The following is a 16554-nucleotide window of genomic DNA, read 5'->3' as shown; positions in this document are numbered from 1 at the left end:
ATCTTTCTTGGTCAGAAGAGGATGGGGAATATACATTCCTAAACACAGATCTTTTGGGGAACATACAATAACCTGCTTACTGGAATCAGATTGCTCATGTTAGGGGGAGGGTGGGTTCAAGATCACAGGCCATCCAGTCAGAGAGGTATCAGGTGTGAGAGGCATATCTCTGGTGTCTATCTCCTGGCAATAACTCGAGGCACAACAAATGGCAATATTTACTGAAAGCATTAGTGTGTGCAATTTCATCCTCTTTTGGGGAAACAGATTTGACAAAGTCAGCTGTGTATTCCAGCTGTTTGGCTTACCTGATCTGCTGGAGGCCTTAACTAACATGCATTACATTCAAAACATAAACACAAAGGTCTTATTGCTTACCTGTTGGGTTGGGATAGTTGATTGCTGGAAGAGGAAACAGAAAACAAGTCAACAGCTAGTACTCCCTCAAATCACAAATCACAATTAAAGTCTGAAAATAAAACACATCAAGAAAGGTCACAGATGAGCAAGTCTCCTGGCAGCATTCCTGTGAAACAGAAGTGCTCAGTGTCTGCCTTGGTGATAGAAAAAGATGCTGTCACTCTGATCCAAGCAGCAATAGACCTTAAGAAAACCCCACCTAAGGGCTGATCCTGGGATTGTATAGGGGAACCCTTCTGGCAACCCAAACAGTTTCCTTCTGGAGCATCCTGTGAGACAGCATCCACTCAGATACCAAAGCTTGGTATCTAAGAGGAATATCAAACTAGTTTGACACACTGTAGAAGTTTGAGATAACAAGTATGCTGGGGACACTGGACACATTGCCATTCCATGGGACAAGAGGGTTGTGTGAAATAATGCAAACATAGGAGGAGAGGGATCTGTACTTTCTGCTGAAATATAGGGTCCAAACTCCTAAAGGGGAGTAAAGAAGTTGTGAGCTGTTGGGAAACTGAGGAGAGAAGTGGGCTCAATGTGATGATCTGGGATTCATGGTATTGGACAGAGCTGCAGCTTTACTAGTGGCTAGTTAGGAAAGGAATCATGCATTCAGCTCTGGAGAGAACTGAAGCCTCTTAAAATCCTCTTACTTTTATGGACATGTGGCTAACACACAAGTGGCCAGTGGCTGTCCTCTATAATACACCATTGTACCATTGGAAGCTGCAGCTTGGTCTAACAGGGCACTGGGGTTTCAGGGATCTCCTGCTCACAGAGTGGAGAGTGCGCGTCAGAGCTGCTGACTCAAGAATGAATGGAGACTGACTTTCAGAGGCCTCTATTTAGCGCTCTGCATTGATGGCAACAGCCAAAATACAGTCAAATATGATAGCACTGTGCCATCAAAGCTCCTCAGAGCAAAGAGATCCATCCAAGGGTCACAGAAGACCACATCTACACATGCCCACATCCCTAGGCCTGAGGCTCAGACCTGCTCTCGTAGCCGGGACCGAGGAGAAGACACCTACGTTCCATGTACCGGATGACGCGGGCAGCCATATCTCCAGCCCCAAAGCTGGTGATGGGTGTCAGGCGAACTTCATAGCTCTGAGGCACTTTCAGGTTGGGCAAGATGTGTTCCAGCAACAAGCCTTTCTCCATTTTCTTCACAGGAATGAAGGTTTGGGTGGTGCTTCTCTGAGACAACTGAATAGGAAAAGAACACACAGCACAGTGTTATGAAAATCCTGAAACTGAAAACCTGAGGGATCTACCATCTAACACCCTCTTCCTATTCTTCCTATACAGACATGTACGCCTGATTAATACATGAGATTAATCCATGCAGAATTGGTTTGAAAATTACCACCCCGGCAAAGAACAGTGATCAGGAGCCTGAGCTCTCCCTGAAGGGAAGCCTTGAGGTCTTCCTGACTGTAGAGACAACTTGAACTATGGGTCCTGGACCAACTCTGTGTCAGAATCAATGCCTTCAAGAGGGGGAAAATCAACCCAATTCACCCCTCTTAGTGCACCAAGGTCCTGTGCACACACAGCATGACATTTTGCCAAGATACCCTTCAGTTCACAGTCAGTGCATCAGAATTCATTCATTTTCTGCCTGGCCTTGTGACATTTCATTTGGTGCCTCCCTGGGACCTGTCTACTACCATGCTTCATCAACAATCCTCCATAGGATCCATGCTTGAATCCTAGCATATGCTGCATCCACAGACAAGAGCAAGGGGTCTAGCTCAAGTCAATGGTCCTCTGGAGTCACTCATAGGCTCCCTCTTACTCTGATGCCCACTGGAAGGAGCTGAACCATGCTAGCTGAACCATACCAGCTAAACACTGTTCAGTTTGCTAAGGCAGCAGGGAAGTTTCAAGAAAACAATGTAGAAAATATCGTTATCAAAATCACCACCACTAAAAATGATGAATTACATGTCAGTGAAACTTCCCTGCCACGGTCATGCTTGCTTGGCAGGGGAAGGACAAGAACGAGGATTGCATTGTGAAGATACAATTTCCTGCCTGTCGCTGTGTAGTACCTGGATCCTTGTGGCAAGATATGTCATTGGGGCTGCTGGTCTTGGTAAAAGACCTTTGGCAGGGCTTTCCATGGTCCAGTGTTCACTGTCCCAGACACAAAGCTTTCCCCTGCCTCTGATATATCCTCTAGGCCAACAGTTTTCATCGCCAAGGCAATTTTCCTGACAGGCAGTCTCAGTGTTCGTCATTAACTCTGAAGTTACAGGATTACTGGAACTGGGATGTAAGGAGGAAAGTTTACAGCAAATCTGTCAGTGTGGAGAGTGTGGGGCAAGAAGATGGAGTGAGGGCACAGCAGGAGCAAAGGCCATCAGCAGGCAGGACAGGGAAGCAATGCAGATGTGGTAGTTGATAGAAGTGAGTACGTGCAATTCCTCCTCTGTCTCCCTCCAGCCCTCATGTATGTAACTGTAAGTTCAAACTCAGAATCAATGGCTGCCACTGGAGAGTTCCCTCTGCCACTGCTCTGTTCGTTTCCAACATGGCCAGGACTCAATAACCCACCTCCTTTATCTGCCTACAGTTTAGATGTTGCTCCCAAGTGAAGGGTCAGGGCTGGACCAGATCCAATGTTGAGGCAGGGACTTGTCCCTGGGAACTCATGGCTGCACGTGGTTCTCACAGTGAAAAACAACTTTGTACATGCCTTACAGATTGTACCTAAAGGAGACCTTTGTACCTCAACAGATCAGGGTGCAAGTTGCTTGAGGAACTACTTTCTGCACCCTCCCCTGGGAAAGGTGGGTCAGAGAACTGAGAGCTGCTCCAGTGCCTTCCCCCAGCTTGGTGCCTTTCGGCAAGACACCTGGGAGCAGTCCTAGAGGGTAGAATCAGGGCAGTGCCTCTGGGAACCAATCAGAATCTTGGCACCAGGATGCTGCCGGCATCCGTTCGTATCAACAATGCCCCATCTGCACACATGCAAAGATGGGTTCTGACCCAACTGGCATTACTACTGCTCAGCCCTCCCATCTGCCAGCCCTCCACATCACCACTCTGCCAAGCAATGACAGAGCTGGCTCCCAGCGGCAGTGACTTCACCTGGGATCATTAGCACCAGACCCACAATTAATCTGGGAGAAGAGGAGCAGTTACAAGCCAGAAACAGAAGTCTGGAGTGGTACAGCTCCTGGCATAGAGCTTTCTGAGGAGTGAAGCCTGATGGGGAGGAGTGCCAGCATCTCCTCCCCACAGGCTGCCATGAGCCAGGGTGCTGGGAAGACAGCCAGCAAATAGGAGGAGGTCAGGAGCCATTTCCCTTGTCTAGACATAACCTTTAGAAGAGAAACAAAATGGAGAGATGTAGAGAAGCCTGAGGGTCAGATTCAGACAGTGCAAATTCCACCTCAGCTGGGAGTTAGGTGGAATTTGGGTATCTAAAGCCTCTGGGAGCAATATCAAATCACATACTCTCCCACATCATCTAATCCAGGACAAACTGAGAAATCAGCCTCCAGTCTGGACTGCAAAGCTCTAGATCCCCCAGTTGAGTCAGTCCTCAGGGGCTCGTGGGTTTAACCAAATAAACTGTCTGCCACCCAGGTTTGGCTGTGAAACAAAAATTAATAAAGGCACATATACTTCCCACGGGTTGCAACTTTCCTGCTTCTCAGAAGAGACCTGGATTACTAGGTAATGGGAAAGGCATTGCTGAGGCCCAACACGTATGTTCTCTTGATGCATAGAGGGAAAGTTTTACAATGGTCTTTTCCCTCCACCAAATACTTCATATCCAACTCTTCTCCCAGCCTGTGTCCTGTCTCTATTCAATCTGCAGCTTGGACAGACACAGAAACTGGCTGCCAGCAAGGCTGCCCTCTGCACACCCTTACTATGGTCCCTACAGTCCTGGCATCCCAACAGAACTGGCCCTGGATGACTTTGGAAAGACTGGCTCTTCTCCATGGAAAGCAGTATGGGCTGCAGCCATCAGTAGAAAGAGCCAGGTGCACTACCAGCACAGTTTAAAGGGCATGAAATTAGTGCAAGGGAGTAAAAGGGGGCAGCTCCAGCCAGCCACTTGCTGTGTGCATGTCACTAGCACAGGTCCAAGCAGACACAGACATTAAGGCCGAGGTCTGTCTCTGATTCTCCCTCCCTAAACATCCTTTGCCTCCCTGATTCCCAGCAGCAGGTCTGTGCAGAGCTGTGTGTATCAGTCCAGTAGGAATCCATTTTTCAATCCATTTCAATTGCCACCTGTTGCCCTCTTTCTCTTGCTCTGAGTGTTCTCTTCTCCCATGCTATCCTGGTATCTTCTTCCTTCCACCCCCTTCTCAGCCTTCTTTCTCCTGAGCATGTTGATCCAGTGCTCCAGTTTAATATTGCTGCTGTACAGTTAATAAAACAGCAGCAGGCAGAGAGGGCAGGGAAACACTGGCCACCGTATTAGAGATGCTGAAGCCTCAGTGGAGGATCTCGTGCAACAAGCTCATTCATCACCAGGCTCTGGAAGCTGCCAGTGAGGCCAGAACAAGAGCACTGTGCACCGCACAGCTTCGCCTCTGCCTTCACCTTCTTTCATTTCCAATAATCAGAGGAAAGGGATGAGAAAGGAAAAAAAAACCCAAACAAACCCACAGTTTCTACCAGCTGCACACAGGCTACAGAGGTGGGAATGTTCTTGAAGAATGGGTTCACTAAAAATCAGCCCTGTGTGGTACCTATGTATTCACATGCAGTGTATGCAACCTGTCCCTTTCCCCTGTCACTTGTAAGCAGCATTAGCAATCAGAAGAGAGCACACTCACAAGCTTATATGTACTCAGTCATCAAACCTCTGGGACCTGCAAACTGGGACTGCCCTTTCTCTTTCCTCACCATCACATTCTGTTGGCAGGTATTGTCCAATTCCCCATCTTATCATTTGAGCTGGCTTGTGATGTTTACCGAGTGCTTGTCCCACTGTGGCCAGCTGAGCCAGCTCATGATCCAGGAGCACACACCAAGAGCCTCAGAGAGAAAAGCAGGATGCCACACTACCCTGCTCTCTGTTTCCATCCCAGCTGGGACATGTTACAGCAGAGGGGTCCAAGGTATGATACCACCACATCTACATTTTCTGTTTATGCATGTTATTAAAGCAAAAACAGGATGTTTTTTTCAGACCGAATGATGTTTAAGCCAGGTACATATCAGCTAGCAGACTTAATAAACCCAAAGGATATTAATAAACTGTCTGTCTAGAGTTAATGTTGCAGTTCTGCTCAACAAACTACACCATGGATTCTCAAGATCATGATAACCTATCTGTGCTGTGACTTGGTGTGATGTGTGCAGCCATGACGTGGTCTCAGAACCAGTTGTACATTAGGCTGCTATGCAGCAGGGAGAAATTAGAAAGAAAATCTGTTTCATCACCGACCCTCTAGGAATTGTTGCAAACACCAGCAAGAAAAATGTACATTAAAATCACACAGATTCCCCAACAAGCTGGCTGGAGCAAAGGAGCTGCTCAGCATTGCAACTCACTCCTGCTGCTCTTTCCTTACTTCTCAAACTTCTTCGGCAACTTCTCAGCTCAGAGCACAAGCACTAGCTCTGCTTTCCAGTATCCCCCATCCAAATTCTTTCTACACACGCTCACTCTCTTGGCCTTTTCTCTTAGCCTCATTCAAATTCCCCTGGCTGCTCCTTCCTGCAGCACAAATGAGAAAGGGGTGGCTGCCCGCACACCCACTCCACCCTCACCAGCTAACCGAAGACATGGCTGCTGGGAATGATCCCAGCTCCATCCCCAGCCTTGATGGCCTCTCTGAAGGGACAGGAGTCAGCAGACAAAGGCAGGATGGTGTGGCAGAGCAGCCTCACATGCAGGCTCCCTCCGACGTGTGCAGGTGGGGTGTTCTGAGTCCTCCCACCCAACCCCTTCTCTACCATCTGTGGATGGCAGGACACTCTGGAGAACAGATGTCCACAGGACCAGAAACTGTGGAGAGCCTGGCAGTGCAGGTAGCACAGGTATCTCAGAAAGGTCTGAAGAGAAGCATAGGGCAAAAATGTGGACAACATAATCTTCAACTGCCCATGCAGCTGGTGGACTGCACTCTTCAAGCAACCAGCAGTCAAGGTGGCCTTCAAAGCTCAGTGCCCTGGCAGCAGTAGGTATGAGGACATCCGTCTCTCTCATGTGCCCAGGAGAACAAGTCAGTCTCAGCCAAGCTGCCAAGCTCCTCAACAGGCACAGACATCCCTGTTTGGCATAGTCCAGGGCCAGGAGGTGACAGCAGCAGAACAGCACTGTTCTTCTGACAGGCAAAACCACTCAGGGTGTGAAAGAGCCTCCCATTTATATCAGTTGAGCCTGTTTGCCAAGAGCCTTAACCGCATTATATAGCTCTCTCCTAGAGTGCTGCAGGCATCATCTCATATCAGATTTCCCCAGTGGCTGCAACTGTGATGACCTCATCACAACAAAGTCCAGTTAAGACACAGCTGCTCCCTTCCAAAAGGAGCACTGTTCACAAAGACCAGAAACAATCACACCATTGCCCCTGGCATGATGGGACTGGCCATGTTTGTGGCCTTAAACTGGTGACAGCCAGGAAAGATACTCCCAAGTACTCCATCCTAAGGACTGGAAAGGATTGAGCTTTGTTACGGCACTGGTAACAGCTCCTGGGATGAACATGGGCTCTGCAGTGAAAAACACCTTGCTACCTCAGTAGACATGCCCTGCCCTTAGTTTCTGCCCCAGCTGCACCTCCAAAGCTACAGGATGTCTTGCAGAGAGGTTAACTTCAAAGAGTTTACATGCCATGGACTGCTTAAAGTTCTAAAAAAAAAAAAGAAAATATGATTACAGTACTCATGTGTCAGAGTCTACAGTGTCAAAGATCGACAGCAAATTATGCAAGAGTGAGACCCATTCTCCATTGATGGAGAATGAGAGCCCAGGAGACTAGTTCCACAGGTAGAAATAACTCCTTGGCAAAAGAGGAATGAAAAATGCTCAGAAGCTGGGTCAAGAGGGAGGTGGGGATAGGGAATTTTAGAAACCCTCTCCTGAACATGAGGCTCCAATATGTTCCACAATGATGAAAAAATCTGCTGTAAATCTGGCCCTTCTCTCCCTCTTCTTCCTATTCATTCTGTGACACACAGTAATGGATTAAGAGTTGATACTTGATGTCACCTTGGCACCACAGGGCAGAGCAAAGGAAGATGGTTTGTCTTTGATATTGCAATTGATAACCACAAATTTGATGCTTGATCTCCATGTTTTGGCACAGGGATAAACCTCCTCTGCACTGGTAGTCCCCAGAGTTCAGAGAAGAGCATAGCGTGGCCACACTCAAGGACACAGCAGGGGAGGTATACTCCTGTCTGACAGACCCCAATTCCCTGTCACCACAGGGGCTACCTCTGCTTATTAGTTTTATGTATGTATCACATCTCGTCTTACAAGTATTTCATTCCCTTTAGGCCTGCTCCTCCCGCTGGACATCTGTTCCAGAGCCTGACTGCCCTAATGTTCTCATTTCCAGCCTGAATTTATTCACAAGCAGCTTGCACCCAGTTGATCTTGTGCCAATATTGTCCTTTAGCTTAAATGGCTCTTTTCCCTCACTGCTGCTTGACCCCCTGATGTTTTCACAGACAGCAATTGCACCACCTCTCAGCCTCTGCATTGCTAGGCTAAGCAAAGTGAGCACTCTGTGCCTCCTCTTGGAACAGACTCTCACTTTCCCTCATCAACCCTATAAACTTTTTCTGCATGATCCCAGTTGCTGGAGTTCGTTGTCCCAGCCCTGCATCTAGGATACTATAGCACTTCACCTTGTCTGGAAGCACCTCAGGCTTTACCTAGGAGTATATTTTCCTTTTCTCACACCTGCATCTTACCAGCAGTAACTTGAAGTCAACTCACTTGCCCACATTGTTCCTCCACTTTGGTCATTTCCCACAGATGAGCTCCCAGCCTGCAGCAGATTCCTCCAATAGAATTCACACTGATGCACTCTGCCTGCATGACTTTGCACTTGTACCACTGCATTTCTTCCCACTTGAACCATTCAAGTAGTTTTCCATCTTTCAGATCTTCTTTATGATATCCTGATCCTTCAATGAGGTGGCATTGTCTCCTAACTTGGTTTCAGCTGTTCAAAATTTCAACAGTACAATCCTAATAGGGGACTCTGATCTGACTGGTTGGTATCAGACATGGAGAAGATGCCTGCCCTCTCTAGAAAAGCCATTTGTGTAAGTTTCAGGTAGCCGATAAATTTGGTTTGGATATGAATACAGTCACTGTGATATTTCTTTATAATCTCTCATCAAACTTCCTGTGCCTGTCACATTGGATTAAAACATTTTCCCGCATTAGGACTTCATCACCACTTTGGATGGAAATGATGTCAAGTATTAACAGCATCAATTAAAGGGTTAGGGTAAATTTAAACTTGGATTTATTTAATTTTCCTTGCTTGATAACCATTACTCATTAGGGGCTTCCAGAGCAAATAACCATGTTGCAAACACAAAGTTGGCATTTCCCAGACAAGCACACCAGTGAGCTGAAATTCATGCCTGTGTTGTTCATCAGTCAAGTACAGATCCTGGGGTTAAGCAAGGATGGATGGCCAGAGCAAATTCATTATTCAGTCAAAATGAGAAGTCCTGGAAGCTTTTTGTCCTAAGCTGTCCTTATCAGAAGGCTCCGTTTTTGGGCTGAAACATCCCCAGCTCCAAAGAGAGAAGCAACTGCGACCTTCAGTAGCTGCTGAGGACAGCTGGAGCCATCTAAGCTGGAAGACAGCCTCTATCTCTTCCTCTTGCACAGGCAATCAGCTGCCCATCCTCATTAGGTGCCAAGAGCATCAGTTTATGGCTTCCCAGAGAAGCCAAATTGGTGCTGTCATGAATTACTGTAAGTGCTTGTTCCACACTCTTCAATAATCTCTTTCATTAGGGGCTGATCAGAAAGCAATATGTATTTTATTAGCGTATGTTCCCTGGTCTAAGGAAGAACAGACCTAATCATCACTGTCAGGAGACAGTCAAGCAAAAGCTTTAACCGAGGCTGTGTCCTCGTGGCCTTATCTTCAATCCTGAAGGTGCATGTAGTCCTTCTGTTCAGACTGGAAGCTCTGTACTGCTACTGTAAGTTCCTACCTGTACTTGACAACGCACTGCAGAGTCTGAAATCTGTCAGCTATATGGGTATAAGCTGAATAAGAGACCATATCCCTCATGTTGATCTACATACCCCTCCTGTAGAGAGCAATGGTTCCAGTGTTTTTGGAGTTTCACGTCTGAAAATCAGCATTGCTCAGTGCCCTATTGGATCCAACTTTATACCTATCCCTATTCAGTGAGCACAGTCTCCTCCTCCACCAAATTCCTTGCACTGGAGATGACTGCTTGCAACCAGACCCACAGACATTTCTATGCACCATGCTGTCAGGACTTTTGGCTCCAAGAAGGAAAAGCACATTGGCTCTGTGTAGCCCAAGTTTGCCTAGCTGCAGTTAGGCTGAGCTCTGAGCCACTTTGTCTGTAACACGGTTGTAACTCAGCAAGCAAGGCATGCTCCACCAACAGGAGTTTCCATTTCCCAGGCTTCTTATGTTCTCTGCAGATCCTGGCAGAGCTCTCTGTCAGAGTACCTTTACCCCTGAAAACAGCTAATAAGGGATGGGGCTCTTTTGTGGGACTCTGGATTTCCCAGTCTGGTACATGTAATGAAGGTATATAGCTAAGTATCATTCCAGAGCCTATAGGCTACCAGTAACTTGACTGCACCTGTGCTCCTGTCTCTAGCAAGGAAGAGGCAGGCAGCACAGCATATGCAGGGAGAGCCATAAAGCCCTTTACGTTGCTCCAAGATGCCTGCTTCGTTTCTTCATGAAACACAGTCAAAACATCTATCCAGTGCCTACTCCTGCTCATTTGTGGCTAGCTATGGGAGAGACTATATCTCTCTTCCAAACCCTTCCCCTTCACACACGCTCACCTCTTATCTCCAACACATTCTAGGACGTGAGAGCCAGGGGGAAAAAAAAAGCAACAACCAAGAACAAAACCGAAAAGGAAACAGAAACGAAAGAAAAGGTGGAAAATAGGAGGGGGAGCAAGGAAGGGCAGGAAGGTGCACCAACAAAAGGTGGTGAAGCTGTAGGAGGAACATGGTCTGACTACTGAACATAACAGATGAGTAGAGTAAATGGGAGGAAGCTGCATCACAGTCTATCAACAGGGACTTTCAGAAAGACTCAATAACTAGCATGTACCCCTTGAAGCCATCGAAGGAGCGTGTATAAGAGATGCACAGAAAGGATTGACTTTTAGCTTTGATACCAGGCAAGCATTTTTCATCCTGTGCTCAGCTTTGTAAAACACAAGCCAACAGCCTTCTGGATACGAACAAGCACAGTGGTGTGAAAACAACATCTCAAGCCTGCAAGGCTGCTATGAGGAGTCTACTGGTTTGGGGAATCTGATTATCTCTTCTCTCACATTTTCCTTACTCCAAATGAGCACTGAACAGTGGTGTTAGGAGCTAGAGAGATGTGTTTTAAGATCATATGAGCCTTTCCAGCAAGACTATTTGTGCTGTTCTTCTCAGGCACTGTAACTATTCCAAACAGGGCGAAGGCTGGGAAAACTGTTTGGATTATTCTGTTGTACTAGGCAAGTACTTTCTGTCTTGCCCAGTCAAGTACCTGAATTGCATTAGGAGCAGTACTTATGAAAAGTGAATGTTAAGACAAAATCTACTGCAAGGCACCTTATGAAAGGCAAGATGCCTTGTAAAACTTTCAGCTATTCTATTCTGGGCAGTTTGCCTGATGTACTGGGTCTAGGTGAGAGAGTTAATTTTCTCCATAGCAGCCCTCATACTGCTGTGCTTTCTGTGAGCAGCTAGAAAAGTGCTGATAGCTCACCAGTGTTTTGGCTACTGCTAAGCAGCACTCCCACAGCATCAGTGCTGTCTCTTCAACATTTCCCCCTCACTGGTAGGCTGGAAGTGGGCAAGACCTTGAGAGAGGACATCACATCCACTACTGACCCAAAGTGACCAAAGGGAGGTGGAAGGCAAAGGGAGCATTCATTACTATGACATTTGTCTTCCAGAGCAACTGCTATACGTACTGAAGATCTGCTTCTTGGGAAGTGGCTGGACATTGCCTGCTGATGGGAAGTAAAGAATAAATCTTTTGTTTTCCTTTGCATGGCCTTAGCTTTTGATTATTAAACTGCCTTGATCTTGACCCATGAGTTTTTTTCCATCTTATTTTCTCCCGCCATGTCCTGCTGAGGAGAGGAGTGATAGAGCAGCTTGGTGGGCACCTGGTGTCCAGCCAAGGTCAACCAATCACATCTTACTTACTATGCATAATCACAGAAGAGAAATTGTACCTTGAGACTGAGGCACAACTAAACTGCTTGTATTACTAATTTTCCCAACTAAGGGATTACAAATGATCTGTAGACCAGGGATAACCAACTCATGAAAACCTTGTATCACATCGAAGAGTAATTTGTGACTGCAAAAAGACAGAATTAATCCAACTAATTCATCAGTTAACGACTGTTTGCTAAGCTTTCATGGGCAAAGGGAAGAGGTCTCAATAGTGGCACTGAAAGTTGTTAGGCTAAGGGGCAAACCTTAGCCCATGGCTACCAGCCATTTCCACTGAACTCACCCGGCTCATCAGTGCTGGTCAGGCCTGTGTCAAACTTCCCTGGCCAGTCTTGTACAAAACAATCCTTTGGCTGACAGGGCCAGCTACAACCACGGCTGGGCAGACACCTCCACCTGCAGTGAGCAATGGCCAGAGGAAAACTCCCTTTCTTTCTACTGGATGGAGGCTTTGCTATTGTTGATTTAGCCAGTAGAGAACACATACATGAAATGGGGGGAAAAGCTCCTTGTTTCCGCCCCCCACCAAACATCCAGCTATCCTGGAATCTTCCCTTACAATACAGGTAGAGAGGACCTTGTTCTAGCAGCAGGTCTCATATCATCCCTGTGACATATCATCCCCTGTGACAGATTGCTAGTGATGAAAAGAGAGATGGCTCAACATGCTGTCAGCTGCAGTCACTGACAGTGTGTCCCATTTTCAGACAGTGGAGAGCGCAGCTGAGGCAAGATCCTGCCCCCTTCACTCCCTAGTGCCCACGGCAAAGTCGCTGCTTTACCCCCAGGTCCCCCCCTCAGCAATCTTACTGAGCTTCAAGGACTGCTTGTCCATCAAATGCTATTGATCATCCAGCTCTCCTTCTCCTGGTGACACTCAGTCCCAAACCTCTCCTTCTCTTGCAGCCTAGAAAGGCAGTGTCTCCTCTCCCCTCTCTTGCTTTCTCTGGCTTTGCATCATGATGGCTGTTCAAACTGTCTGCCAAGCACACCTTTCGCTGGCACACTGGCTTCTTTCTGCATCCTTTTCCACTTCCCTTAAGACTGAGTCCTGCACAGCATCACGTACACCACTAGCACAACTGAAGGCGATTGACTTGAGAGCACAGATGTAATCTTCCTAGTCTCACTGCCTGAACAAAAGTGGAAATAAAAAAAAAACACAACAGCATCAGTAGGGAGATGGGGGAGTTAAAGCTGAAAAAAGACCTTTTGCCACTACAGAGGATGGCTCTGCAGGTAGATGGAACTGTGTTGATTTGATGTCCCATATGACAGCAGCCTGTGATCAAATATCAAATTGGCAGCCAAGGCAGGCAAAAAAGAAGAGAGGACTAAAGAAGCTTTCTGACAGATGTGACTTATAAGCCATCCTACAACAGAAGGTCTGTTTTGAAATTCAGTCCTGGGCAAACACTGTGAGACCAAGCCACTGCAGTCCCCAGTCCTAACACCACTGACACAGGACAAGCACAGCCTATATAAAGTGAAATGATGAACAATAAAGGGGGGTTGTTTGTCACACCTCATGAGTGTTTTGGTCCATGCTGCACCTCACAGCTGCTACTTCACAAAAAGCCACACTCCTTTCACAGCTGCAGCCAGCTGTGACTGTGATGCTCAAGACAAAGGGACTTACACATCCTTATTCCATGTTTTCTGTCTGTGCCCCATACTGGGACATCAAACTGGGCTGTCCAGTTAAGTGCCCTGTCAGCAGGAGGATTTCTTGGTGGATGTGGCACCACAAGTCCATTCCCTTTTTCCAGATAACACCAGACCAGTGCACCACAGAGCACATTTTATCCAAAGCAGGATGAGTCCCTCCTTAGCTTGCAAGCCAGCCTTTAAGCTTTTCATCTCCTAGTATGAAAAGCAGGACAGCCCTGACTGCTTTTTAGCTAAGTCCTAAAACACATACGACCTCTTCAGCTCCTGCAGCATCCCCCAGCTGAAAATCCCACTGCAGCACTACTGCAGAAATGCAGAGGATGGGGGCAGTGGGGTCACAGTACCCCAGAGAGCCCAGAGAGAGATGAGGACTATGGACTCAACCTGGTCTCCAGCAGTTGCCTTGGCGATGGCAGCGTAGTCCTCCCAGAGCCAGCAAAATGTTAGCCCCTTTGTAAAGGCCACCCTGAGCTGCTCTTCTTTGCACAGAGCTGCCTTCTTATCTAGCCTTTGGCACACCCCCCCCCGCCCTGAGGTGCAGCCCTCAGGCAACCCACCAAGGTGTCAGCTGCTCGATTTCCCAAGAATCTTTGCCTGAAGCCACAGTTGCATGTGCAGAAGGAATTTTGCTCACCTTCCAGAGCACAGGGCTGGGCTGCTGCAATGCCCACCACTTGCTCAAGCACATTACTTTTCGGCATTCATAGCCTTTACTAATCTGGGACCCAACAAACAAACATGTTTATAATACTTAGAGATAGAGAAATAAATAATGGATGTGTCTGTCTTGGTTTCATAGTCTGAGAAGACAGACACTGGTTACTGCTGAAGATGAGAGTAGACAAGCTTTTCACCTGGATGTTCTCACGCCTGGTAAATACAAGGCTGGGTGGATTAGGTTGCTCTGGAAGTTTGTTCTATCTTGGCTGCTCAAACAAGCTGTTTATTTTATCATAGGGTTTCTTATAAGCATTGAAAGATGCATCCAACTTCACTAGGCTGGTTCCTCAAGGGCCAATGGCCATCCATGTGGGTTCACCAAGTCATGGTGGTGCACAAATGGGGAAAGCACAGCAATGTGAATTAATGGCTTCTCAACTAAACATTTACAGAAAAGACTGTGGGCTAGTGCTCATCCTCCCTTTCGAGTAATACCATTGCTGCTCAGTGTGTGAAGAGAGCAAGAGACCTTCCTACCCTCGGAGGGGTGGCCAGCTCTGCGTGCTAATGAAGCCAAAGCCAGAGAGCAGCTGACAGACACTGCTTGAAGTGGGCTCAGAGGAAAGAAAAAGAACAACTCAGAGGCAGAAATGAAGTGATACAGATCCACAGTCCATGGGCCTTGGCATAAAACCTTTCCTGCTGCGTTGTGATGGCCATCAGCGGAGTTAACCTTCCACTCTAATCACAATCATTAAACTCCTGCTAATGCCCCTGTCCTATGTCTGTCCAAACAGCTCTGTTATCTGTCACCCCCCAACACGGTGTGTCCGGCTCCCCACTGTCACAGCTCTCATTAATGCTGCTCTGGCTGGCTGATGAGGCAAGTGGCAGCCGGCTCCTGAGCCCAGCTGAGTTTGTAGGCAGCAGGGGATGTTTATCCAACATGGAGGGGATGAAAGTACAAACAAAGAGACACCATACAATTACTCAGGCATCGCACAGGGCCAGTCTCATTAAAGACAGTCTCCCTGACAGGAATTAATCTGAAGTGACAACCCAGTGAGCTAATTTAGCAAATGGGTCTGGGGCTTGGCCTGGTGCAAATTTCAAGGGTCTGTCTGGCAGGTAGAGCTGAGTCTGCTCCAAGGAGGGAAAAGGCAGCAATGTGTTAAACTGGACCCAATCTGGCCCAAGCCTGTGTATGAGAAGGTATGGAGGAGACAGCAGCCTCAGGTCTCCTTGAGGGGCACAATGAAAATTAAATTTTCCTACTGCTCCAATAGCTTCTCTTTCCTCTCTCTCTTGCAGCCTCAGGTCACAGATGGGTTCCAGCTCATTAAGTGCACAGTAATTCTGCCACTATCCCCCATAACTGTAACCACCAGCCCAATTCAGATCTTTCCTCCATGATGCAACCTGCTTGCAGTTTTAGATGGCTTTTCATTTCTCTTTAATGTTAGAGCAGAGCCCTGGGAGGGGATAAAATACACAGAGAGAAACAAGCAACTTAAAAGGCTTTTTATTTTTTAAGCAAAGATCTGGTTTGGGGAGGCTTCTTTGAATCCCTGAGCAATGAAAAGTATTTTCAGTTGGAGTGCAGTGCCTCGGTGCCTTTCTATGATGCAAGAATACATGGAAGAAAAAACAAGCTGACCAAATAGCCCAAAAGCCTCATGGCATCTGTCCACAACCAAACCACCCAAGGCTGTTAACTCATGGAATTCACTGGCTAAGGTAAAGTAAGGTGGTTGGCATTTGGATCAGTTGCCTTACAGCAAGGATGGAAAAACCTCCCAAACTGCCAGGACAGACGGCTGTGAGGCTCCTGCTGTTCCTCAGTGGGCATGTTTTCCCCTCTGAACTGCGGCTCAACAAGCCCACCTGACTCATGTCCTCTGGGAAATAACAGCCTCTTTGCTGAGACATCCAGCAGAGGCTTTACAAGAAGATTGCTCCAAGTTGCTATCATATGTGCTTTGCCTGGGTCAGTGGCTCCAAGCTGTCAAGCTGTTTATATGGCTTTAATCGAAAGTTAATTCTTGTTCTACTGGAACTGGTATATCTGCTGCACTGTTCAGCCTGCCCCACAGAGCTGGGAACAATCAGCTCCAGTGGAAATGCAGCTGCCCATCTTACTGGGAGCCCCCATGCATTGATTAGGAAATCAGATTGTGCTTTGCCTGGGTCAGTGGCTCCAAGCTGTCAAGCTGTTTATATGGCTTTAATCGAAAGTTAATTCTTGTTCTACTGGAACTGGTATATCTGCTGCACTGTTCAGCCTGCCCCACAGAGCTGGGAACAATCAGCTCCAGTGGAAATGCAGCTGCCCATCTTACTGGGAGCCCCCATGCATTGATTAGGAAATCAGATCAGACTGC

The 16554-nt window shown here is 47.3% G+C and overlaps 1 protein-coding gene across 1 annotated transcript in view; it reads right to left on the bottom strand.

Moving 5' to 3' along the window:
• Positions 1–16554, bottom strand: part of MDGA1 (MAM domain containing glycosylphosphatidylinositol anchor 1) — a gene marked incomplete at its 5' end in the record, with an annotated part of 96409 nt that overhangs the window by 28693 nt on the left and 51162 nt on the right. The window contains 2 exons of the mRNA XM_009075546.1: positions 379–402; positions 1452–1629. Coding sequence (XP_009073794.1) covers positions 379–402; positions 1452–1629 — 202 coding nt within the window. The remainder of the gene's footprint in view (positions 1–378; positions 403–1451; positions 1630–16554) is intronic.

Source organism: Acanthisitta chloris, unplaced genomic scaffold, assembly GCF_000695815.1.
Source record: "Acanthisitta chloris isolate BGI_N310 unplaced genomic scaffold, ASM69581v1 scaffold2870, whole genome shotgun sequence".
NCBI classification, from domain to species: domain Eukaryota; kingdom Metazoa; phylum Chordata; class Aves; order Passeriformes; family Acanthisittidae; genus Acanthisitta; species Acanthisitta chloris.
Note: the sequence above shows the minus strand (reverse complement) of the source record. Positions and strands in the feature narration are given on the sequence as shown.